This window comes from Colletotrichum fructicola (genome assembly GCF_000319635.2).
Source record: "Colletotrichum fructicola Nara gc5 chromosome Unknown KSG_Nara_v1_contig04, whole genome shotgun sequence".
In the NCBI taxonomy this organism is placed as follows: Eukaryota; Fungi; Ascomycota; class Sordariomycetes; order Glomerellales; family Glomerellaceae; genus Colletotrichum; species Colletotrichum fructicola.
In genome coordinates, this window is record NW_027094054.1 from 2,108,096 (window position 1) to 2,130,003 (window position 21,908).

A 21,908-nucleotide genomic window follows, 5' to 3' on the forward strand; every position below is an offset into this window, starting at 1 on the left:
GAACCCCTGGTCAAATGACGCCGGCGCTGTTATTTCGGTTCCCTTCACAATTCGGTGGCAGCAACACCGTCGCACCCGGGGCCGGGTGTCAACATGATGAACCACCGATTGCAGCATTGTCCACAACAGCTACAACGCGCTGAAGGCTCCGCGACTCCGGTCCAAGAGCCTCATGACTAGGACGTGTTGCCTTCGCTACGACCCTCTTACCGAACCGACGTTTTTCATATATTTAACATGTAACGTCGGCGCCGAAAAAGGCTTCATGGCACTGTTGTTGGAGACGAGTGGGGGAAAGCATGTGGGATCACGTCTTTTGTGTGTGGATTTCCCTTGATGCGGTCATTGACCCAGTGCGTTGCGGAGTGCTGTGAGACCTTGACCTTGACAATGATGCAACCGGTTCCTGAGCTCAGATCTCTGGTTTCTCGTCGGTTATATTGCTCTTTACTGGACTTGCCTTCTAATCGCAGTATTGTTAAAGTGGGAAATGGTTTGTTTGACGATACAAGCTTGCGATCAAGCCGAACGAAACCTCGCGCAGAACCATTTCTACTCGTTTTCTTCTTGGCAACTGTTTCAATTGGCATACTGAGAGCCAGAGTTGATGAGATCTTCCACCATCAAAACCTAATCGCGAATGTCATACGGGAGAACGATAGACCAAAAGATCCAATGCCGGAGGTTATGATAGCTTGCTTGTGCTCCAAACTGCTGCAGATCGCTGTGAAATATCAGCGCCTGTGAAGGGAGGTTCGCTGGATCCATCGAGGAGAATGATAGTGTTCTTATCATCGTCGCCAGAGTATTCGTTCCTCACCGTGATGATACCAGCAACCCTATGCACCTCTCACTGGCCTCTGTAGTAGACCGTGTACAAACTCATCTAGCGAGGCCGAAGCAAGGTACATCGAACCTCCATCTTTGTCGTGGGCATGAAGCCAACCCTTTGCGAGTTGGTCGATGCCTGCTGGACCTGTCGCCTGAATGTCTCTGATGTCGAGAAGGGGCAAAATTGACTCTGGGTCTGTCCATGGCTCATTTGCCCGACATTAGAGTCCGTGGTTGAGGCTAAGTTGTAATGTAGACGTGACATATTATCATGGACGGACTGTCATCAACGTAGGCGGGTTTCTGGCTTGGTGTAGCTGCATACACCAGACGGCCGGGATTGGCCGGGCAATCAGCTTGGCGATATAGCAAGCGTTAGGCCAAGTCTAGCAAATAGATTCTCAAGAGCCTTCTGAGACATTATGTCGTCGTAAGGAAGCTCAATATCCTCACGAAGCTGTGCACGAGGTCACCGTTCTGCCTACAAGTCCAGCACTTTCTTCGTGTTTGTTATCTTTGGGACTTTTGGGGTTGACTTTTTGAAGAGCGAGCCCGAGATCAATAGATAGAAGAGGGATTGAACTCTGTATAAGCCTTCGACGAAGAAAAGATGTTGTCGTCGATGGTTGAGGCCGTTGGGAAGGCTCATTTTGGGTTATTGAAATTACCGTCGCAGGGCGGGTGAATTGCCATAGTGGGACAGATCTACGAAGAGCACACCACCATGTTATTTCGAAGCTGTAATGATCTCAGTCAATGCCGAAAATACTTGTGTTGGTCAGGGCATGGGCTGGGAAATGCTCAAGAGGACTGTTTTGCAACGCCGGCTTGAACTCCATGCCAAGCAAGGTCACGAGAACCGAATCTTTATAACTCATTTCATTGTTTGCGTTTGCTTTTTGTGAAGAGAAGCAAATGACAATCAACAAACCGAAAGGGTTCCGCTGCTTCGACTCGTCTTTGATGGCGGCCTAGCCTGCTCGTTTGCATTCGATTGACTGTCGAAAGTGGCATGTGACTAGACAAGACAACCGCCTGTGACATATCAACCCAATCGCTTGCGTTTTTTGACATCGTCTTCAATGGCTCCCCCGAGTTTGTCGCAGTGAGATGGCACATCACCATCCCAGATGTGGCAGGTCGTCCTGGCTCCGATCAAGCATTGGGCAGGAGGAAAATATTCATGATCCCATTCCGATTGGATTCGCGCAACTCGAGCAAGCTTTGACTTGTTTGCTTCTTCCTTGAGCAACTTCAAGCTGTCCGCGATGCTCGCAGCAGTCCCCCATGTTGTGTTGTATTTGGAAGCGGTGCTGAGTTTGAAGTGCTGAATCTTGCATGTCACCACCTCGGCAGTCAGGGGTCAGCACGCAACGAGCAGTGCTGTTAAGAATTTGCGCTGGGAGACTGCAATTTCATTAACTTCCTATCCGATTACATAAGCAACACGCAGCGCTCTGTTTTGTCACCCAGAACGGTCCCTGAGAGATTTCCATCTTGGCATCGCAAGTACAAGCTTGCTGTCATTCGGATTCTCAATTCTTGGGCTGTAGCAGCGATGATCCGCGGGCGACTTGATGTGCAGAATAAGCTTATTCCAGAAATGCTCAAGTTCGTTGCAAAGGATCATGGGGCTAAACTCCGAGCTTCGCGGTAGTCGTCACCCCACATCGGGAGCGACAACGTAAAAAGGAGGTGCTCGGCGATCGCGTCGAGATATCGGGGGGAAGGTGGTACCAGACGTCGTGCCAGGGACCTTTGACACGGCAATTGGTGCTTTTACGTACAAGGCGCCTGATGAATTTATATGAATGATTCGCCCACCTACCAAGATCAGAGATGCGCTAGGCCGTTCCGGGCAGGTGGGATCAGGGATATTCAAGCAGGTCGCGATAATGACTGGTAGTTGGCCGGGCAGGGGCTGGGCAGCTGCTTGAACGAGCTGTTCTTGCCGTGACCGCAAGCTTCGGCGGACAGCGATGTCCACTCAAGCTTTTTGTCGTTCGACTTGGCCGGGCTGAAAAGGACGACACTTCGTACATATGAAAGCACGTCGTGCCCCTCGTTCACTCTTTGCATCCATCCTCTTGGCGACGGGCCGTTCCTTCTTGCATCTTCGCACCTTTCGGTTTGATCAACATGAAGTACTCTCTCATCGCGTCTCTGATCCTCCAGAGCACTGTCGTGCTCGGAGAGCTCCTGCCCGTCTACCTGCAGGGACCGACGCCTGATTCCTTCAGGTAATACCTCGCCAAGTAAAGCACATACGGTGAACACAAACTGACCATTTGCAGGGACATCGTCCGCAACGACACCTACGACTTTGGTTGCAGAGCTGTCGCCAAGCCCAGCGAAGATGGCAGCCACTACAAGCTTCATGCTTGGCTGACCGAGGAGCAGATCGAGCATCTGTCCAAGGAGTACGAGATGGTGCCAGAGGTCTCCCTCCACAGGAGATCACTCGACAAGAGGGCCAATGCTCCCATCGGAACCGGCGATCGCTTCAGTGCGGGAACCGTCTCCCCTGTCGGTCTTGGCACGCGGGCTTCCGGCACGACCATCTCCAGCATCATGAATGTCGCCGAGATCAAGTCGGCCTGCGACGCTCTCGTCAAGAACTACGGCATCGGCTCCGTCACCCTGCCCTACAAGACGTTCAACGGCGCCACCCAATACGCCTACTTCGTTGGGGCCGGCACCGACAAGTCCCAGTACCACCTGTACTTCAGCGCCGCGGTGCACGCTCGTGAGCGTGGCGGTCCCGACAACATCATCTACTGGGTCTCCGACTTGCTCGCTGCCAACAAGGCCGGAACCGGCCTCACCTACGGCAAGAAGACCTACACCAACGCGCAGGTCAAGAGCGTCCTTGCCGCCGGTATCGTCTTCTTCCCTCTGGTCAACGCGGACGGCGTCGCCTACGACCAGTCCTCCGGCTCCCTCTGGCGCAAGAACCGCAACACAAAGTCCGGCTCCAGCGGCAGCTCCATCGGTGTCGATATCAACCGCAACTTCGACTTCCTGTGGAACTTCAAGAAGTACTTCGACTCTTCCGAGGCGCCCGCTTCCACCTCGCCCAGCTCGGAGGTCTTCTATGGCACTGCTGCCGAGTCCGAGCCCGAGACCAAGAACCTTGTCTCCGTGTACGATTCTTTCCCCAAGATCAGATGGTTCATGGACATCCACTCTGCCGTCGGTGACCTTCTCTACAGCTGGGGTGACGATGACGACCAAACGACCACTTCCACCATGAACTTTCTCAACTCTGCCTACGACGGCAAGCGCGGCCCCGTTGGCGACTCGGCGTACAAGGAGTACATTCCGGCTACGGATCTCAGCAACATTAGAACTGTTGGCACTGCCATGGTCAACGCCATGAAGGCGGTCGGTGGTCGCGCCTACACGTCCATCCAGGCCGTCGGCCTGTACCCTACGTCGGGCGCCAGTGACGATTATTCCTTCTCTCGCTTCTGGGCCAAGCCCGGCGTCAACAAGGTCTACGGATACACCCTGGAGTTTGGCCCCTCTGGTAACTTCTACCCGACCACGGCTGAGTTCAACACGAACATCCTGGACACGAACGCGGGCTTCATGGACTGGGCGTTGGCGGCGATTAGCGTCGGTCTGGAGTGAAGGGGCGGCGTCTCCGGTGGATTGTCTTCGTGTATATGTTTGAGCGTATATTAATGATGCTGACGTCTCATGAAAATGACGTGACGTCCGTGACGCTGGAGATGTTGCTTTCGCCATGATCTCTTCATTCCATGAGAGTAGACCGTGACAAGATGAACGATGTCAGGAGGTTCTCAGATGATTTTCAGACGGGCTCAATCGTCACATTGCGTAGACCGTAACCTTTTGTCTTCCAGGTCGTCCAGCTTGTTCCTGTGTCTTCGTCCATGAGCGTCGAGGGTAAATTGTGAAGATTTCCTCGTCACCCAGACGTTCATGAAGACTAAACCGTATTGGGAAATGACAGCAAGGAGGGTGATGCACCCGGCCCCAGTCTCGGTTCTCGGACATTCCATTATGCGGATCTCAAGCTCCATCCGATGGCTCGTGCGTCGTCGATTTTTTTCTTCGAGGTGGCTCGTGCACGGCGCGTGTGAAGTATTTGAAGCCTCAATTTTCGCGATCATTTGGTGGTATTTCTTCTCCCAGTCACATCAACATCTGTATGGTAAGTCAAGAATGTTCACTTTTCTGCTTCCCCTTCCCTGAATGATGAAATTTTCCACACTATTCGCAGTTTCCACGCAAGCCATCACTCGAGCCTTTGAGATGGACGATGAGCGGCAATCCTTCCTTGGATGTCTGACTTTGGGACCCGATATTTTCGTTTTGGACGAGACTTCTGGCTTTAGCTCAATGCTAACGTATCCCAGATGAACAGACAGAAAAGCCTTTCCTGGCACCGGCAGCTTTCCAAGGCGCCACGGGTGCTTCATTCGCCCGCCACTGTTTTTCATTTTGCTCGCCGCCTCTGTGCGGCGGCACGAAGAGGAACTACTGCTGCAGAGGATGGCGACTCTTGGCGTCCTGGCCGGCTGCTCGACTGATGCTCCAGCCGGCATCGTGTACTTTGGACTTCGCTGCGGTACAGATCCGAGGGTGCGCAATATCCTCAGGGTAAAGGTTACGGAGCCCGATGAAAAATTCTCACCCCAGACCACAGAACCCTCAAGCTCCTCGCTGGTGGAGCGTAGAGCAAACGCAGCGTCGCACGTCAGCTCACCCGAGTACCAACGGCTTGGAGCATCTTCCAGAAATGTAGGACTACACGCTGCAGCGTTTGCATCACGCGTTTGCTTGGACCTATCGACGGTTTTCTGCGTGTTTGCATGGTCAGCTTGCGTTCACGCTGACCATCCGGATTTGAGGGACCGAAGGAGGTTGCCTGCCCCCGCCTCCGGGCCAGACCGAAGGATGCTGACAGCATACCAAGGTCTGATGGATGAATCACCGGCCTTTCCGGGTAAAATCGTGGCAATGGACGAGCGAAATCGCATATGAAGGTGGAATTGATGGTGCCCACCTGAACCTGAGCTTGGAATCTCGCATCGCCCCCAAGTGAAATGCTAGTACAGCAATGGCAGCCCAGAACATCATCACAGACGACATGGTTGCTCTCCTCCAGAAGGAGCAGACCGGAAGCGGCGTCACGCCTGTTGACCTCTTTTTTGCCGGATCCGATGAATACGCCGAGCATCGCAAGCTCCGGGACGGTGCCAAGGGATTCGAGCACATCCGCCCTGCCGCTATTGCAGTTCCACGAGATAGCTCCGAGGTACGGCGACTCGTACGATGGGCCAAGTCAATTGATCTCAAGTTCACCATCAGAGGAGGCGGCAATGACTTTTGGGCGCGCAGCATTGCACACGACGCTCTCATGATCGACATGCGCGGCATCAACAGCATCAAGGTCGCGGAAGATCGTCAGACAGTCGTTATTCGGGGTGGGGTTCTGATGAAGGACCTGATCCTCGCTTTGGACGATGTTGGCTTGATGACGCCGACGGGTCATACTTGGATCATCGGCTACGCGGGCTGGGTATCGAACGGTGGCGGGACGAGCACCCATATCCATGGCATGGGAATCGAGCAGGTCGTCGAGGCGGAGCTCGTGAACGCAAAAGGCGAAGAAGTTGTCGCCGACGAGGAAATGCTTGAGGGAGTCAGAGGTGTTTGCGGTCACCTCGGCGTGATTACAAGTCTGACCGTGAAGGTGTAACCCAAACACGATGTAAGTTGAAGGAAGACTCGCCGACCTGACCGAGCTAACCTCAACAGCCCCTTGGCGGCTTTCTCATCTTCGAATCCAGCGATATCAGGAAAACTCTCGAGGCATACTTCGAAGCCACCCCCAAGCTCCCTATGCCCAAGGAGCTAACGATCCACAACTTCATCAGCTGGCAGGCCCAAGGAGGAGTCGTCTTTAGCGTCATCTGGACCTGGACGGGCGATATCGAGAAGGGACAGGCTTGTCTACAGAGCTGGAAAGACAACACCCCGCCCTTGCTTGCGTCCACCGTGGAGGTGTTGCCCGATAAAGTCCGCCAGCAGAATATGCCTCCGCCATGTCCTCTGAAAGGTGGACAAAGGAACTGTTTCCTTGCTCGTCTTCCAACAAGCGACGCCGGCGACGAACTGGCAGCAGCCATCCTTGATGCCGCCGAAGCTATGCCCAGAACGATGGGCCCAAATATTGCCTGGGGAGGCATGGTAGACATTGATGCTGCGACGGTGCCGCCGAATTGCTTTGTCGACAAGAGTCACTCTTACTTCTCCTGTTCGTACCAACACCCGACGGAGGAGTACGCCGAAGATGTCATCGCGTGGAGCAAGTCTCTGATTGCCAGGCTGCGGTCGTTGGGCGAAGATACGGTACTGGATAGGGGCTACCCAGCTACGAATCCGCCGGGGGAGAGGGGTGCGGCGGAGCTCTACGGTGAGAAGTGGAATAGGGTAAAGGAGCTCAAGATGAAGTACGACCCAACGAACCTCTTCAGCCATGCGTACCCCAACATAGATATTTGAACAACTCCCCAGCGGCAATTCTCTGCGCACTGAGGGTACAACAACAGAACGTTCGAATCCAGCATAACTCATCAACATAAAAGCATACAGTTGACATCATTTATAAACACGGCATCTTACATATCAAACAGACCGAACCAGCGAAACATTAAACGTACGGCTCCAACTCCTTCTCCGTCCAGTCCCATAGCTTCTCAACAAGGTCATCTTCCAAAGAAAGCTTCGAGTCCTTGCCCGTCACCCCCACAGGCCAGTAAAACACACCAGTCTTCGCTTCCGGGCTCGTCGCAGCCCACAGCTGGTTCTTGGCTCCCTCCCCAACCGACGTCGTCACAGCCCACAGCGCAAGGTTGATCAGAGGCCTGAATAGCGGCCAGCTAGCCAACAGTCCGCTGCCGAGGTTCGTGCTGACAACACCGGGATGGAGCGAGATGCACCGAATCTCCGGATACCTCTTGGCCAGAGCGCGGGCGTGGTGGACGTTGGCAAGCTTCGAGCAGCCGTAGCGCGCCCAGGTGCTGTACGAGGCCATGTCGGTCTTGAGGGCCTCAAAGTTCCACACGTCTTTCGACGGGTACCCCTCGGCGGCCGAGGAGAGGTTGATGATGCGCACGTCCTTGTCGCTGTCCGACTTGGCGGTCTTGGAGAGCGTGGGGAGAAGGAGCTTGGTGAAGAGGGCATGGCCCATGTGGTTTGTGCCGAACTGGATCTCGTACCCTTCCTTCGTGGTGTCAGCGGGCCAGGCCATGATGCCGGCGTTGTTGATGAGGAGGTGGAGCTTCTGTTCCTTGGACTGGAACTCCTTGGCGGCTCGCTTGACGCTCTCAAAGGACGTCAGGTCGAGTTCCAGGAAGGTGATTGGCGCGGCGTTGGGGACATTCTTCTTGATGTCTTCGATGGCTGTCAGCGCTTTTGACTGACTCCTAGCGGCGAGGTAGATGTGTGCTGGGTTGTGCTTGCTGAGCTGCGTGACGGTCTCCTTGCCGAGGCCGATGTTGCCTCCGGTGACGATGATGACCTTGCCTGAGAGGTCAGGGATGTCGCTGCTTGGGTTGAACCGGACCATGTTGAAGAAGGCTGTAAGGCGTTATTATAAGCTGGGAGATGTCTAGTCTGTAGCGAACGAAGCGAAACTGGCCGGAATGCCGATGAAGTCTCTTTATATCACCGTTCTTGATGCAATACCTGAGGCGGTCTAGGGTCTAGACTAATGCGTTTCTAGAACTTCATTTGTTGGGGCGTCCCGACGCTAAGACACGATTCAGGATGGGACGAATAAAGCGGGGTCTCATGAAACCCGCACCCCGAAAGTCTAATAACTTGCGGACGGGCCGGGACACATGGAGATACGTAGGTTCGTCACCTAAGTCCGACGGGCGGGCTTGCGGAGCGGGTGGGTCCCGTCGGCAGTTGATGCTTCGAAGGATGAGGTCCCGGCCGGGCGTCAGCCGGCCCTCTGCCGATTGGTGTACCGAATCGAAGTTGGTCCGGATCTGGGTTTGGACGGGGCACACCTTAATTGTGTTGAAATGATTTGCATTGAAACAAAGTTTTGACCGGCGGCACAAAGCAGATAAGGGTCGCTGTCGTCCCGACCTACCTCATACTTCCGGCTGCGCGGAGCTACATAACGGGATCAGATGTCAGCACTGCGAACGCCATGATATGAGCGTTATCATCCTCGTAAATCACGACATCCGAATCTTGGCAGCTGTGCGATGCAAGTGTTAATCTATGTTGAACCCATGTCTATGCAAACTTTTTTCTACTTTCTTGAACTGAAGTTCCGGTTGATCGGCTGGATGATGATTCTGCGGTAGCTCGTCAAAGGCGGCGAGCCGTTGTCCTTGACCTCGAGGATCAAATGGAGAGGGAGACCGCGCTCGAGAGGAATCTTTTCCCTCCAAATCAAACACGACTTTTCTGCTGGGGCAATGGTGATTTCCACCTTGCTTCCGTCCTCGTTCAGAGGCTTGATCTCAAGCTCAGAGACCTCCATGCCGTGGTACGTCTGCAGCGAGCTGGGCTCACGGTACTGATACCACTTATAACTCAGCTTATCGCCATCCGGATCGTAACTCTCAGATGCGTCGAACGATATAACACCACCGGCGTCTGCATCAATATGGATTGGCGTCAGACTGGAGTCGCCGTTGACTGAAAGAACGGGGTGGTGGTTAACTTTGCTAAAGTCGGACGTCAGAGTCCACTGCATGCGCGCCGCAAAGTCGTCCTGGAAGGTATTCCGCCAGCGCCAGATGGTAGCTTGGTTCGATCTGTGCGGCTTGCCGTCGACACCGATCACGGTGTCGATGGCATCGGCAAAGTGGCCCCTGGCGGGCAAGCCCCTGGAGCTGACGTTGGCCGGGATGTAGCGCCCTCCCCAGGATCCGTAAATGGGCTCTTCGGGAACACCAAGGCCGTTTTGGATGAGGTAGAGGAAGGTAGGCGTGTCTCCTTCGATGATAAACTCGAAGTTGGGGTATGCCGCGCCCAAGGGGCCGATTTGAACGTTCTCCTTGACCCATTCGTGCGTCACTTTGGAACCGTCCGGTCCGCCCTGGTCACCCGCGCAGGGGGCGGAGATACCGGTCCACGCGGCGCACTGGTACTGGTTCCAGCCGTGGACGGAGCAGATGTAGAAGATCTCGGGCCACTGCTGGCGGATCCAGGCGCCACAGTCGTCCTGGTCGGAGATGGTGTAGACGCGCAGCTTCTGGCGCAGGGCCGCGGCGTCGGGGCGGTTGCGGATCTTGTGCAGCACCTGGGCGAGCACGTTGATGCCGCCCCAGACGAGGACCCAGAGCGGCTCGGCGTCGGGCGCGGTTAGTCGCTCGAGGAGCAGCTCGCCGCCTTCACTCAGAGGGATGTCATCGCCGACAGCTTCCATGCCATAGACCTGACAACCGATTCCAGTCAGCCATTGTGAGGGCAGTCAGAGGGCAGGAGTTGGCTTACCGGAGGGCCAGACTTGATGAGGTCTCTCACTGTCTGCGCCGAAGGGTAGGGGGAGCCCGGATGCGCGTGGGCGTTGAGGTTGTCGACAACCTTCTCATACGCATTCACAATCTCGTGGAGGTTTTGCGGCGCGACCTTGTTCCTGAGCCATACCGACGTGACGGCGACAACGCCTTCTGTGCGGAATTGGTTGGAGTAAGTGAGATAACGGCAGAAGGACTCTGCATCGTCAGGCTCGTTGGTAATGTCTGTCAAAATGAAGACTCGCGGCTTCGACGGGAACTGAGTGAGGGCGGCTGCCCCTTTGATTGTTGATGCGGCCATCTTTGTGATGGGTTTTGGTGATGTCTGTGGAGGTGGGATTTTGGGAGCTCGGATGCGATCGGACTTGTGTTCGGAGTTGACTCGAGTCTTTGGTCTGGTGATCGGCGCGAATGTTTTGGGCGGCAACTTGTTATCCAATGTCGTCTACGTCGTCGTCCGCTCTTGAGATTTCTCAAACGAGTCGAAATGAGAGCCCACGCACGCCGTTTAAGAAGGGGCCAAACTCTAAAACTTGGCGCCTCTGACAGAACTCTCCCGTTCACCAGCTGCTCGTCGTCCGAAGAGGCAGTCGGAGGCTCTGAAGAATGTTCGGCGAGGGGCAAGTCCAAGGATGGGGGCTGCAAATTACGGGGAATCTAAACTAGCACCTGATTCAAACCACGCGGGCATGTCCCGATCGGGCAATTTGAGCCACCCGCGAACCCCTCACCCCATGGGCAGCCCATCACGAATGCGGAGGTGAGTGCCTACGACTCCCACGTTGGTACGTGGTCACGCCTTGACAGCACCCTGGTCATTCCCTGCTCGCGGCCCACCTCCGCATAAATCTTGACACCCCCATGGGGGAACCATTTTTCGCTGCGGCGGTAGATGGCAGCTTGGAGCGGTTCCCTCGAACCGGTCGTCTGGGCCCCTCGCAAATTCCCCAGACTTGCCTCCCCCAGACGCTCGGATATGTCGTCCGAGTCTAATTATCATGCCTTGATTTCCCAATCTTGCATTCGCCTATTAAAAGTCTCTGACAACCCTCAACTCGGGCCAATTGCTTTTCAGTGTTGGCTCGGCATCGACGAAGACATTCTTTCTTTACTTTTTATTTTTGTTCTTACTGGTTCATGAGATAATCACTCACCATGACTGCACAGAACGATGGTGAGGGCTACGAAGCCGAAAAGGTCGACTCGCATGCCAAGCACGTCGAAGTCACCGCCGACTCGCAGTTGGCTCACGCCGCCGACCACGAGGACCACGAGACTGGCATCCTCAAATCCTTCATCCGCTATCCTTGGGCTTCAGCTTGGTGTGTGTATGCCTGCTGGACCATCATCCTGCTCAGTTTCGACACCCAAGCGGCCAGTTCCGTTGTCGGAATCCCCGAGTTTCGAAAGGACTTTGGTTATGAGTACAAGGGACAATATGTTCTGCATGCCGTGTGGCAGTCTGCATTCAATGGTGCACCCGTTGCCTCGTAAGTCTCTTGACTCGCCGGCTTCTTCGACATGTTGTGATGGCTAACTTGCCGGCATAGTGCGGTCATCTCTTCAGTTGCCTCCGCCGAGCTTGCCGACTACATCGGACGTAAGAAGGTCCTCGCTCTTGCTCTCATCATATCCTTCATTGCAGTTGCCATCGAGTTCGTGGCTACGACGAACGTGGTCTTCTTCTTTGGTAAACTTCTCAATGGTGTAATGGTTGGTGCTGTCGGTACTGTCATGGTCAGCTACATCGGAGAGGTATGTCGGAGAACCCTTTCTTCGGTGCTGCACAAGTCCCAACTGACTCCTACCCCTTAGATCACCCCCTTGGCGCTTCGTGGTGTCTTCACCTGCGGTGTCGGTGTAGCATACGGTATTGGCCCTCTAGTCGCCTTCATTGTCATCAACTACACCGGACAAGTCCAGTCTCGATGGGCCTATCGCACCGTGTTTTGCTGCCAGTTCGGCTTTGCGGGAGTTTCTGCCCTCTTGTGGCCATTCATGCCAGAGTAAGTGCGGCTGGTTGCAAGGCCTCGTCCGGTCTGCACTCGAAGTAAGCTAAATCTTACTCTTCACAGGTCACCATGGTGGCTCGTGTCCAAAGGAAGGAAGGAGCAGGCACTCAAGAGTCTTCATAGGCTTGGACACAGGGGTGACGAGGGTAAAGCAAAGCTCGCCCTCATCGAGCTCACCCTGGATGAAGTTCGCAAAGAGACTCAGGGTGTGACATACCTGGAATGTTTCAAGAAGTCCAACTTGCGCCGCACGATCATTAGTATCATGCCACTGATCATCCAGGCTTTCTCTGGCATCTCGTTTGTCGCTGGGTAAGATACACACTGCCTTAGACCCTTTCCTCTCAAGCACAACTAACACTTGTCCTCAGATACTTCACCTACTATCTTCAACTTGCTGGCTACTCGACCTCGATGAGCTACCAGCTCCAGATTGCTCAACCCGTTCTGTCAATCGTCGGAAACCTGATGGCCGCTGCCGTCGTCGACAAGGTGGGCCGAAGGAACCTTACCTTCTACGGCCTCGCCATTCTCACCGCATTCCTGCTCATCACCGGAGGTCTGGGAACAGGCACCAGCCAGCCCATGATCAAGGGCACTGTAGCCTTTATTCTCATCTACAGCTGGTGGTACAACGTCTCCATCGGATCGACCGCCTTCTCTCTTCTCGCCGAAACATCCACGTCGCGCCTGAGAGTAAAGACCGTCGCTATCGGCTACGCATCCCAAAACTCCATCAACGTCATGTGGCAGTTCGTTATTCCATATCTGTGAGTAGACCTATGAAATGAATTTTCAGGGAAGATTACTAACTTGGATATAAGTTTCAACCCTGACAAGGCCAACTTGGGTGCCAAAATTGCTTTCATATTCTTTGCACTTTGCTTTTTCTCCTTGCTCTACCTCTGGTATTTCCAGCCGGAGACTGGAGGCCGATCTTATGCGGAACTGGACGAGATGTTCGCAAAGGGCGTTCCGGCCCGGAAATTCAAGACTTATAAGACTACGGTCCAACAGCAGAACGAGACTGCTGCTATGGAAATGGCTCATTGAGGGAGAGCTACGCGAGTGTACATTAGCTCGTCAGTGGTGACTCCAAGTCACAGATAGACTCTTTTTAATGGCATTTGAGAGCAAGAAAACACCCGAATGTAAAGTCAGATTAATTCAGCAGTCAGTCATCTTTATATTCTCTCAGTTATGAATAAGAACTCGCCATTTCAGCAAGATGTGGCTGATAAGCTGAAGATCTCATTCTTCGCAGAGACTACAGAAAGAGGCAAGTTTGTTCACAAAAGATTTAAGGCGATGGTCATGTTATAGAGGCATATAATCCATTATTGCGTGGCTATCAAATAGCCGATCATTCTAGCTGCTAGAGACTAAGTTTACATGCTACTGAAGCGGAAGACAAGTCTGTCAAAGATCTTGTGATCCATCGTCCATCATTAAACCCAGCCATTAAGACCCATTGAGTCGGTACAAGGAAAGAACCGCTGACGGCTTAGCTCAGACCGTCCTCTAGATGGCAGCAGGGGGAGGAACCTGCTGGTTGGCGGGAGGAGGAGGGGGAGGCTGCTGCTTGGGGGCAGCACGAGCCTGGTTGGGCTTAGGAGGAGGAGGAGTCTGGTTGTTGGCAGGAGGGGGAGGAGCCTGCTGGTTGGGCTGCTGGCTGGGAGCAGCGCGAGCCTGGTTAGGCTTGGGAGGGGGAGGAGTGTTGTTGTTGTTGTTGGCGGGAGGAGGAGGAGCCTGAGCCTGCTGGTTAGGCTGCTGCTGCTGGTTGGGAGCCGCGCGAGCCTGGTTAGGCTTGGGAGGAGGAGGAGTCTGGTTGTTCGCCGGGGGCGGGGGAGGCTGCTGGTTGGGAGCAGCACGAGCTTGGTTGGGCTTAGGGGGAGGAGGCGTCTGGTTGTTGGCGGGAGGAGGAGGAGGCTGCTGGTTGGGAGCAGCACGCGCCTGGTTGGGCTTAGGGGGAGGAGGCGTCTGGTTGTTGGCGGGAGGAGGAGGAGGCTGGTTGTTGGGAGCAGCGCGGGCCTGGTTGGGCTTAGGAGGAGGAGGAGTCTGGTTGTTGGCGGGAGGAGGAGGGGGCTGCTGGTTGGGAGCAGCACGAGCTTGGTTCGGCTTGGGAGGAGGAGGAGTCTGATTGTTGGCCGGGGGCGGGGGAGGCTGCTGGTTCGGGGCAGCGCGGCGGAAGTTGCCATTGCCGGCGGTGTTGCGGCCAGCTCCGGTGGCTCCGTTGGCTCCGTTAGCCTGGTTGTTCACAGCGTTGTTGTTGGCACCGTTGTTCGCGGCGGCGTTGTTGTTGCCCTGCTGCTGCTGGTTCTGGTTCTGGTTCTGGTTGTTGGCAGGGGGCGGGGCCTGGTTGTTGTTGTTGTTATTGTTGTTGTTGTTGGCGGGAGGAGGAGGAGCCTGGTTGTTGTTCTGGCCGTTGTTCTGGTTCTGACCATTGTTCTGGTTCTGGCCGTTGTTGGCTCCGGCTCCGGCGCCGCCGTTGTTGGCTCCGTTGTTGTTGCCTCCGCCAATGTTACCGCCTCCGATGGCGCCGGCACCACCCTGAGGAGTAGGGGCAGTCAAGGCATTGCCGGTAAGAAGGGCGATGGCGAGAACGGTGAGAGTGGAGTAACGCATTTTGAAGAATGGACACTAAAGATTGTCTTGAAAAAAGTTGACAAGTAGGAGATGATGTTCAAGTGAGGGTATCGTCGAAGAATCGAAAGCTCGAGAATAAGACTTAGATGTTAAAAAAGTGCACAGCACAAGAGAATGTTGAAGAGTAGAGGAAAGTAGAAAACTGTTGATGTTGTTGAGAATGATGAGGAAAAGAAAACCAACTCTAGTCGAGATCGAGACGAGTCTTTATACTTGAATTCTCATCTCATGGTCACCAACAAAAAAGGAGGATCGTCAGCTCCACGTTCAGCTCCATCTCCAGCTCGTTTGGGCTTGCCATTCAGCTGACGTTTCTCGGCGATCTCTACCGACAGTCCAGACATGTCGACGCGTTCTACATCTGAACATAGGAGACATCACGACATCGCCACCAGGCATCTTGCAACAACAGGAGTTTAGATGGCATGTCATTGCCCGCCGACCTCAAACGAGCTTTGACATGGACCCGATGGGATAACCCAGCCTCCATCGGACGATTGCGAAGCTTGAATTAGGTAAAAGTAAACAGAAAAAAGACTAGCTGGACCCCAGCCTCACGGCATACCCCGTAAAGAGGCTCTGCAGCTTCAATCGCATGGCTGAGTCTATCGATGGGAGGGCGGGTTGGTTCCAACGGGTAAGCGGGAGCCAAAGCCTTGTGGGGCGGCGGGAGCTTGTTTTGGGAACCCGGTCTCTTCGGAGAAAAAGCGCGAAAAGGGTGCAAACAAGGAGACGTATCACGGGAAGCTGGGGGTTTCTGGCTCTGACGTTGCCTTGTAGATTCGCAATCCTCTTTGGACCCCACACGTCCATGTTTCGACTCTGATGTGACAGCGGGGGCCGTTGATTGCGCGGCCGATCTACACGTGATGTGGGAGATTCCGGGGTCGACGTCGGATTCCGGCAAATCCTGTCATTTTTAGAGCCTCCTTTTTCTCTTCAGCTGAAAACTTCAGACCGACCGCATGGATCGAAGCTCGGGTTTTCAAACGTCTAGAACTCATCGTGGAAGTTCGGCCAGGTGAGCTGAAGGGTGCGACGATCAGGGGTATGCAATGTCGAAAGGTCATTGGCCCATTGCGCAGCTACACCGCCGTCGTCAGTCGCGATGACGAACGACTTTTGCGGCGTAGCTATAGAGAAAGTCATGATATTGGTAAAGGCGCAGTCTGAACGGATGGAATGTGGGAGACACATGGCTCTCTGAGGCCCGTGTCGATATGGGGTTTCCGGTGGTTGGGACGGCAGTCATTGGAGGCCACCAACACAAGCATTTCACTAATTCGAACAAACGTTAGGCTTAACTTTACAGTTCGCGATGTTCTCCATTCTGTAATTAAATTAAATTGATGCCAAATTCAAGCCTTGGAGGCCCCGTTTACTGTACTGGCCTGGGCACAACACTAGTTCAAGGACTCCACCTATGATGAGTGAAAACCAACTACTTTACCGACTTTAGCGGCGTCGTATGGATTGCTGAGAAGTTCTGAATTCAGAAGTATGCACGCAACTCAGAAAACGTGATCTAATAATGGATCTCACAAAGACTCACACAACTGCCGTTTGGCTGTGTTTGTCGCTTGGTTTGGATGCTACCTTACGAAAAGCACCACAAGACTGCTACAATGGGTCGAGAACGTGGGTCCTGGGCGTCGCTCTAGACCCTCACTCTTGTTTGCGCTTGGGACCAGAAAAGTCTCCTCATTATTTACGATCCATATTTACACATGATGCAAAGCCAACACAACTAGTGATGCACTAAAGGTAAATGAACGTCATTCTGTCGTTGAGAATCATGAGCAAACCAGCCCAACACAGTCTGAGCTCACTCAACACGCCCTCACATGCCTTGTACTACTCAAGCGGCTAACCATGGAGCAGTACATCTTTTTGTGCATTCCGGAGGCCTTCCTGGGCCCAGTGAGGCCAACCGCGTGCTCCCGCAGCACGCGAGTACTGTTTGGGCACATATACTTGACCGCTACGTCCAGACATGATTTGCTTGAAAATTTGGTGTACGACATGTTCAGGCTCAAGCAGCAAGGCCTTGAACTTTCCTGAGCTGTGCACTCTGTCAATCAGAGCCGTGCGCACATAAGTTGGGTGAATGATGCTATTCCCGGAGGGGCCGCGTCAGTCTCGTCTTCCGAAATGATCTAGCTAGGGTTTTCGGGCTTGGCCTCACCTCGTTCGGACCTTGGGTGCATGGTAGCGATGCCGAAGTTCCTGTGCCAGGCCCTCGTGGAGGGCCAGAGCGCCGACCTTGGTGCAGGAGTAGTCGACATTCTGCACGCCGGTCACGAAGCTGGCCATGCTCGCAATCGTGACGACGTGACCGTGATTGCGTTTGATCATTGAAGGGAGGAACTCTTTGATCAGGAGGAAGTTGGAAATGATGTTTACGTCAAAGGTTTGGCGGATTTGCTCCTCCGTCTCGTCGAGAATAGTGGAGATCTTCATGACGCCGGCATTGTTGACCAGGACAGTGGGGTCTCCGTGATCTTGCCGGATCTGGTCCGCGGTCTCCTTGATGGACGTTGCCTTGGTGATATCCGCTTGGTAGAAGTATGCGTTGGATGCTGGAAATTCGGTCAGATGAGACACAACCCGCCCTCAAGAAAAAGACGAATGAGGAGACGTGAAAGTTGATGAACTTACGAAGTGGTGTTCTTGGAGGAACTATGTCGATACTGACGACCTTGACGCAGTTCTTGGCCAGCTTGCGTACGAGCATGTCGCCCATGTCACCGGAACCACCGGTAATCAGCACCAGCTCCCGTCTCCAGTCATATTTGTCATGGCTGTAGTTATTCAAGGCGGCATTCCCCAGCGCTCTGCTCGCCTTCTTCACAGCTGTCCACCCGAGCAGAATTGCCAAGGCATATCTTGCCCAGCCATTTCGAGAGAACGATTTGGAGATTTTGGATATCTTCAAGAAGCGGAGCAGGTCTGGAATTCGTCCGGTGACGCCGGAGGGTGCAAGATTGAGTAGAGTCGACATGATGAACAAGCGAAATCATCCAGCAGCCTCAATCAATCATTAACCAGTTGTTATGACGCCTGAGTCCGTGAATAGTGAGCTCAAAGAGCTATCGTGTATATGCAGGCCGGATGGACGGATGGACAGCGTCTCCGAAGGTGGGGTCCGGGCTCCGTTCAACGTCTTCCCCGCAACTGCCGTACTGCGCCTATTAAGCTTTCATCAGGGCGACGTCAGACGATGTGATACTCCGCATTTCAAGCCGAGGTTTAACTTCGAATTTCGTCTGTGCGAAGATCTCGAATTGTAGAATTGGCTCTCGTAGCGAGATCAGCGCAAGCAATAGTCATGATTAGTGATTCTATCATTCTTCATCGACTTCGAGTCTGAATACTAAGCACGCACTGAACTTGCGTTGTAAGGAGATCTCGTGGACGCTCCCCAACAGTTCACCGTCTCTTTTGACACTACCCCTGTCAAAATGGGTTATACCATCGAAGACGGGTTCGTTCGGTCCAGCCGGAACAACCATAAAATTGCCATCTCCATATATAAACCAGATGGACTCAAGCGACCCGTTCCAACGATTGTAATGGGCCACGGTATTGGAGCCATCAAAGCTGCGGGCTTGTCTCCTTTCGCGAGCGCCTTCACTTCAGAGGGATATGTGGCGGTGACGTTCGATTATATCGGCTTTGGGGAAAGCGAAGGCACCCCACGAAACGTTCTCAACGTCCAACACCAGTTGCAAGATTTCCGAGACGTTCTCAAGTGGGCACGGGATCCAGACCAAAGCGAATGGGTCGACTCTTCCCGCATCGTTGCGTGGGGCAGCAGTTTTGGTGGCATGCATGTCACGGCGCTCATGAGCGAGGATCACGACCTAGTTGCCGGGATTTCTCAGTGTCCTCTGGTGGACGGCCCCGCGGGTGTCCTTCAAATGCCGCTTCTGCGGTCTTTGAGACTGGCAGTCACTGCTACTGCAGATATTGTTGGTTCAATGATGGGATTTCAAGAACCGCAGTATGTCAAACTGGTGAGCGACGGGTCTTCGACAGCTATCATGGCGTCCAAAGAGGTCATTGAGGGCTGGTCTAGGCTGGAGCCTGAGAACGGGGAATCTTGGCCAAACATGATTGCTGGGAGATCTTTGTTGAGTATCATGCTATCCCGGCCGCTGCTGCAAGTTCACAAGAGCATCCGCCCGTACTTGATTGTCTTGCCGACGTGGGATCATGAAGCGTCATTGGAAGCAGCAGAACAATGTGTAAAGCGAGCGCCGCTGGGAGAGGGGCTCAGAGTTGAAGGGGGTCACTTTGACTTGTACAAAGGTGGGATTTCATTCGAAAAAAATGTTGAGGGGCAAAAGCACTTCTTGCGGCGTGTTTTGATGATGTGAAGTGCTATCGATTTGGGAAGATATTGACAACGGCTGAGTCTGTATAGTAGGCACAACAGTTCACATTTAGGTTAGTTGGTTATCAAGTTTATACGCTTAACTTCATTTGAATTAGTATTGCTTCTCAAATGTGGCTGTAGAAGCTCTGTTGTTATTTTCATCAACATCCAAACATCACACCGAACCGTGCGAATACACCGGTGAAGCGGCGTCCAGATTTTGGCGTTGGCTGCGAAGGACCTCCAAGCTCTTGCGAATCTTCAACGAGTCGATGGGAAACAGTTCGAACATACGCTCAGCCTGGTCGAGGAGATTCTCCATATCTCCCAGGACCCGAAAGATCGGCACCAAAGCGGGAACAGATTTGACCTGGACCAGAACCAAATATGCCGCGAACAGAAGCTGGATGTCACACCAGCTGCGATATGATCGCTCCATCTTGCTGCTCTGAGAGTCCATGGAGATGCATGAGAAGTGTACAAAGAGCGTGGCGCCCTCGATGCAGTCGCGGCACGACTCGAGGATCCAGGGTGCTTGGTCGGAGCGAAGTGCTTGTGTGTCGGGGGGTCGTACTGTGTACTCCATGTCCTTGTGGAGGAAGAAGTACAACACGGGGCGATGTAACAGAAAGGCGCATGCGAAGTATCGTAGTGCGATTTCTCTCTATAGTCACCGTATGTCAGTGGATCGTTTTTGGACAAAGAGTCTCGCTCACTTTTCGTAGGGGCATGGTGGGAACGCTCATGCTAAATGCTGTGGCGTCGCGTGCGAATTGGGCGCCCAAAGGTTGAGATTGGAACCAGCCTCGTAGGTCCGCCGACAAGTTGCACACCAGATCGGCCAGTTCGTGAGGTTGAGCATATGCCTTGCTTGTGCTGTAAAGGTACTGGAGCACTTTATTGAGGTGACTTCTAAGCCACAAATGACTCTCCAGAAAGCCCGACATGGACTCATCGTTCGTTTTGGTAAGCACCTCGAATGTTTTATCCGATGGTATGCCATCAACTTCGGTGAGGATATCACTAGAACACATGAGTCTTCCAAGGAAATCTGGCTTGCAAGAATTTCCACTTACCATTCAATGATGTAGTGCAGTCTGTAGTAGAGCCTTCCGAGACTGTGGAGACGTGAGTAAGATGAGGTCATTGATCTTGTGTAACAACGTACGATTCGTCTCCATTCCTCATAGAGAAAGTGCGTATTACCGGATCTAGCGACTGTACCAATCCCAGTGCATGAAACGGTCTTGCCCAGAAATACATCAAGCAGTAAGCCATGAGAAGAGACAGTGGTATCCGTTCGTCGTCTACAACGGAGAGCAAAGTCCATTGACTTTGGAGTGCATTTGTGAAACTGGCCTCGGACAGCGCCAGGAGTAGCTCTGGTCCCAAATTGAGTGGACTATTATCAGCCGATCTTAGCGCGATGGAAAGAACGAGTAATATCGAGATCGGAAGCTGTTTGATGTCCACAAGCACAGTATCCAAAGAGTCCATGTCCATTCCAAACATGTTTCGCAGGTTGTTAGCCACAAATTGACTACTAAGCTTTGGACAACTCTGAATCAACTCCGAGATGTAGACTGGTAAATTACTCGAAGTATTATCATAGAACTCTTCGAGCACTCGAGACACTTGCCAGAGCATCAAGGTTGGGGTCGAAGATCTTGAGGAGAGAGAGCTGAGCAGGGTCGCGTCTGAATGATCAGTTTCGGACAAATAATTTGCAGCTGAGATCCCAGGGACAGTAAAATTGATACGGATCCTGGGCCAGTAGACAAGCATTTTGCAAGCCGCTGCAGTGTGAAGCTCTGGAAACTTGACGAGAGATGAATGCTGAGATGAGGTTGCATGTGCGCTCGGAGTACTATGACAAGTAGACGCAAGTCCTTCGCTTGCACGACGACTGTGATCTGATCTCTCTTCGAGCTGCTTGAGGCGTGCCTCTACGTGTGTTAACCGGGACAAAACATAGTTATCCCTGTGATGGTCTTAGTGTTTGGGCTCTACCCCCCCTCATTTCTTTCTTGGCAAAGTACACCTGCGAATCCTGAATAATGGCTGGTAGTTGAGATCACTTACGCTTCTAGGCTTGTCGGGGTTGGCCTGTAGGTGCACTCACGTCCCGCATTTCTGCAATGGGTGCAGATCGGACGAACGCCATCGCATCGCGATTTTCTTTGACGGCAGGTATCGCAGGCAAGATTTGTCTTGGGCGTAGGCGCCATCTTCGCGGAACATCATGGCAACGCAATCACTGATTGGATTTCAATGTCTTTGGTGGAGAAAGGTGAAAGTACAAACATTGAAACGACTGGGAGGGGGAGGGGAAGTCAATCGGTGGAACGTCGGCTAACATTTGTCAAGGTGTAAAAGTCACTAGCCTATGTCACCCAGAGCTGAATTCTAGGTCAAAAACAAGCCCTCGTGGCTGGGAAATGTCGGTGAGACCCTGAAAGATTCAAATATTCTTAATACTTAATACAATTGTATTTTATGGCGTCTTATAGTAGAATTACCGGC

The 21,908-nt window shown here is 53.3% G+C and overlaps 9 protein-coding genes across 9 annotated transcripts; 4 read left to right on the forward strand and 5 right to left on the reverse strand.

The window, feature by feature from the left end:
• Nucleotides 1-2,970: 2,970 nt before the first annotated feature.
• On the forward strand, nucleotides 2,971-4,464 carry CPB1 (Carboxypeptidase B; the record flags this gene model as incomplete). Its single annotated transcript, XM_032035984.1, has 2 exons — nucleotides 2,971-3,071; nucleotides 3,126-4,464. The coding sequence occupies 2 exons, from the start codon at nucleotides 2,971-2,973 to the stop codon at nucleotides 4,462-4,464; spliced, it is 1,440 nt and encodes a 479-aa protein (XP_031885222.1).
• A 1,456-nt stretch (nucleotides 4,465-5,920) lies between these two features.
• On the forward strand, nucleotides 5,921-7,368 carry aurO-2 (FAD-linked oxidoreductase aurO; the record flags this gene model as incomplete). Its single annotated transcript, XM_066151856.1, has 2 exons — nucleotides 5,921-6,532; nucleotides 6,622-7,368. The coding sequence occupies 2 exons, from the start codon at nucleotides 5,921-5,923 to the stop codon at nucleotides 7,366-7,368; spliced, it is 1,359 nt and encodes a 452-aa protein (XP_066008789.1).
• Nucleotides 7,369-7,516: 148 nt separating this feature from the next.
• CGGC5_v007406 (putative oxidoreductase) lies at nucleotides 7,517-8,434 on the reverse strand (the record flags this gene model as incomplete). The annotated part of the gene is made up of 1 exon (XM_032035986.1): nucleotides 7,517-8,434. One exon carries the CDS (start codon nucleotides 8,432-8,434, stop codon nucleotides 7,517-7,519), a length of 918 nt encoding a protein of 305 aa, XP_031885224.1.
• Nucleotides 8,435-9,133: 699 nt separating this feature from the next.
• CGGC5_v007407 (uncharacterized protein) lies at nucleotides 9,134-10,650 on the reverse strand (the record flags this gene model as incomplete). The annotated part of the gene is made up of 2 exons (XM_032035987.1): nucleotides 9,134-10,267; nucleotides 10,327-10,650. The coding sequence occupies 2 exons, from the start codon at nucleotides 10,648-10,650 to the stop codon at nucleotides 9,134-9,136; spliced, it is 1,458 nt and encodes a 485-aa protein (XP_031885223.1).
• Nucleotides 10,651-11,504: 854 nt separating this feature from the next.
• MPH3-1 (Alpha-glucosides permease MPH3) lies at nucleotides 11,505-13,414 on the forward strand (the record flags this gene model as incomplete). Its single annotated transcript, XM_032035989.1, has 6 exons — nucleotides 11,505-11,839; nucleotides 11,900-12,104; nucleotides 12,165-12,355; nucleotides 12,425-12,673; nucleotides 12,733-13,131; nucleotides 13,186-13,414. 6 exons carry the CDS (start codon nucleotides 11,505-11,507, stop codon nucleotides 13,412-13,414), a joined length of 1,608 nt encoding a protein of 535 aa, XP_031885017.1.
• A 468-nt stretch (nucleotides 13,415-13,882) lies between these two features.
• CGGC5_v007409 (uncharacterized protein) lies at nucleotides 13,883-14,986 on the reverse strand (the record flags this gene model as incomplete). The annotated part of the gene is made up of 1 exon (XM_032035990.2): nucleotides 13,883-14,986. One exon carries the CDS (start codon nucleotides 14,984-14,986, stop codon nucleotides 13,883-13,885), a length of 1,104 nt encoding a protein of 367 aa, XP_031885018.2.
• Nucleotides 14,987-17,188: 2,202 nt separating this feature from the next.
• RED2-3 (Dehydrogenase RED2) lies at nucleotides 17,189-18,008 on the reverse strand (the record flags this gene model as incomplete). Its single annotated transcript, XM_032035992.2, has 2 exons — nucleotides 17,189-17,586; nucleotides 17,666-18,008. The coding sequence occupies 2 exons, from the start codon at nucleotides 18,006-18,008 to the stop codon at nucleotides 17,189-17,191; spliced, it is 741 nt and encodes a 246-aa protein (XP_031885020.2).
• A 460-nt stretch (nucleotides 18,009-18,468) lies between these two features.
• YPT2 (Uncharacterized protein) lies at nucleotides 18,469-19,386 on the forward strand (the record flags this gene model as incomplete). Its single annotated transcript, XM_032035993.1, has 1 exon — nucleotides 18,469-19,386. The coding sequence occupies one exon, from the start codon at nucleotides 18,469-18,471 to the stop codon at nucleotides 19,384-19,386; it is 918 nt and encodes a 305-aa protein (XP_031885021.1).
• Nucleotides 19,387-19,560: 174 nt separating this feature from the next.
• Nucleotides 19,561-20,573, reverse strand: CGGC5_v007412 (uncharacterized protein; the record flags this gene model as incomplete). The annotated part of the gene is made up of 4 exons (XM_032035994.1): nucleotides 19,561-20,049; nucleotides 20,102-20,408; nucleotides 20,462-20,503; nucleotides 20,554-20,573. 4 exons carry the CDS (start codon nucleotides 20,571-20,573, stop codon nucleotides 19,561-19,563), a joined length of 858 nt encoding a protein of 285 aa, XP_031885022.1.
• Nucleotides 20,574-21,908: the final 1,335 nt, after the last annotated feature.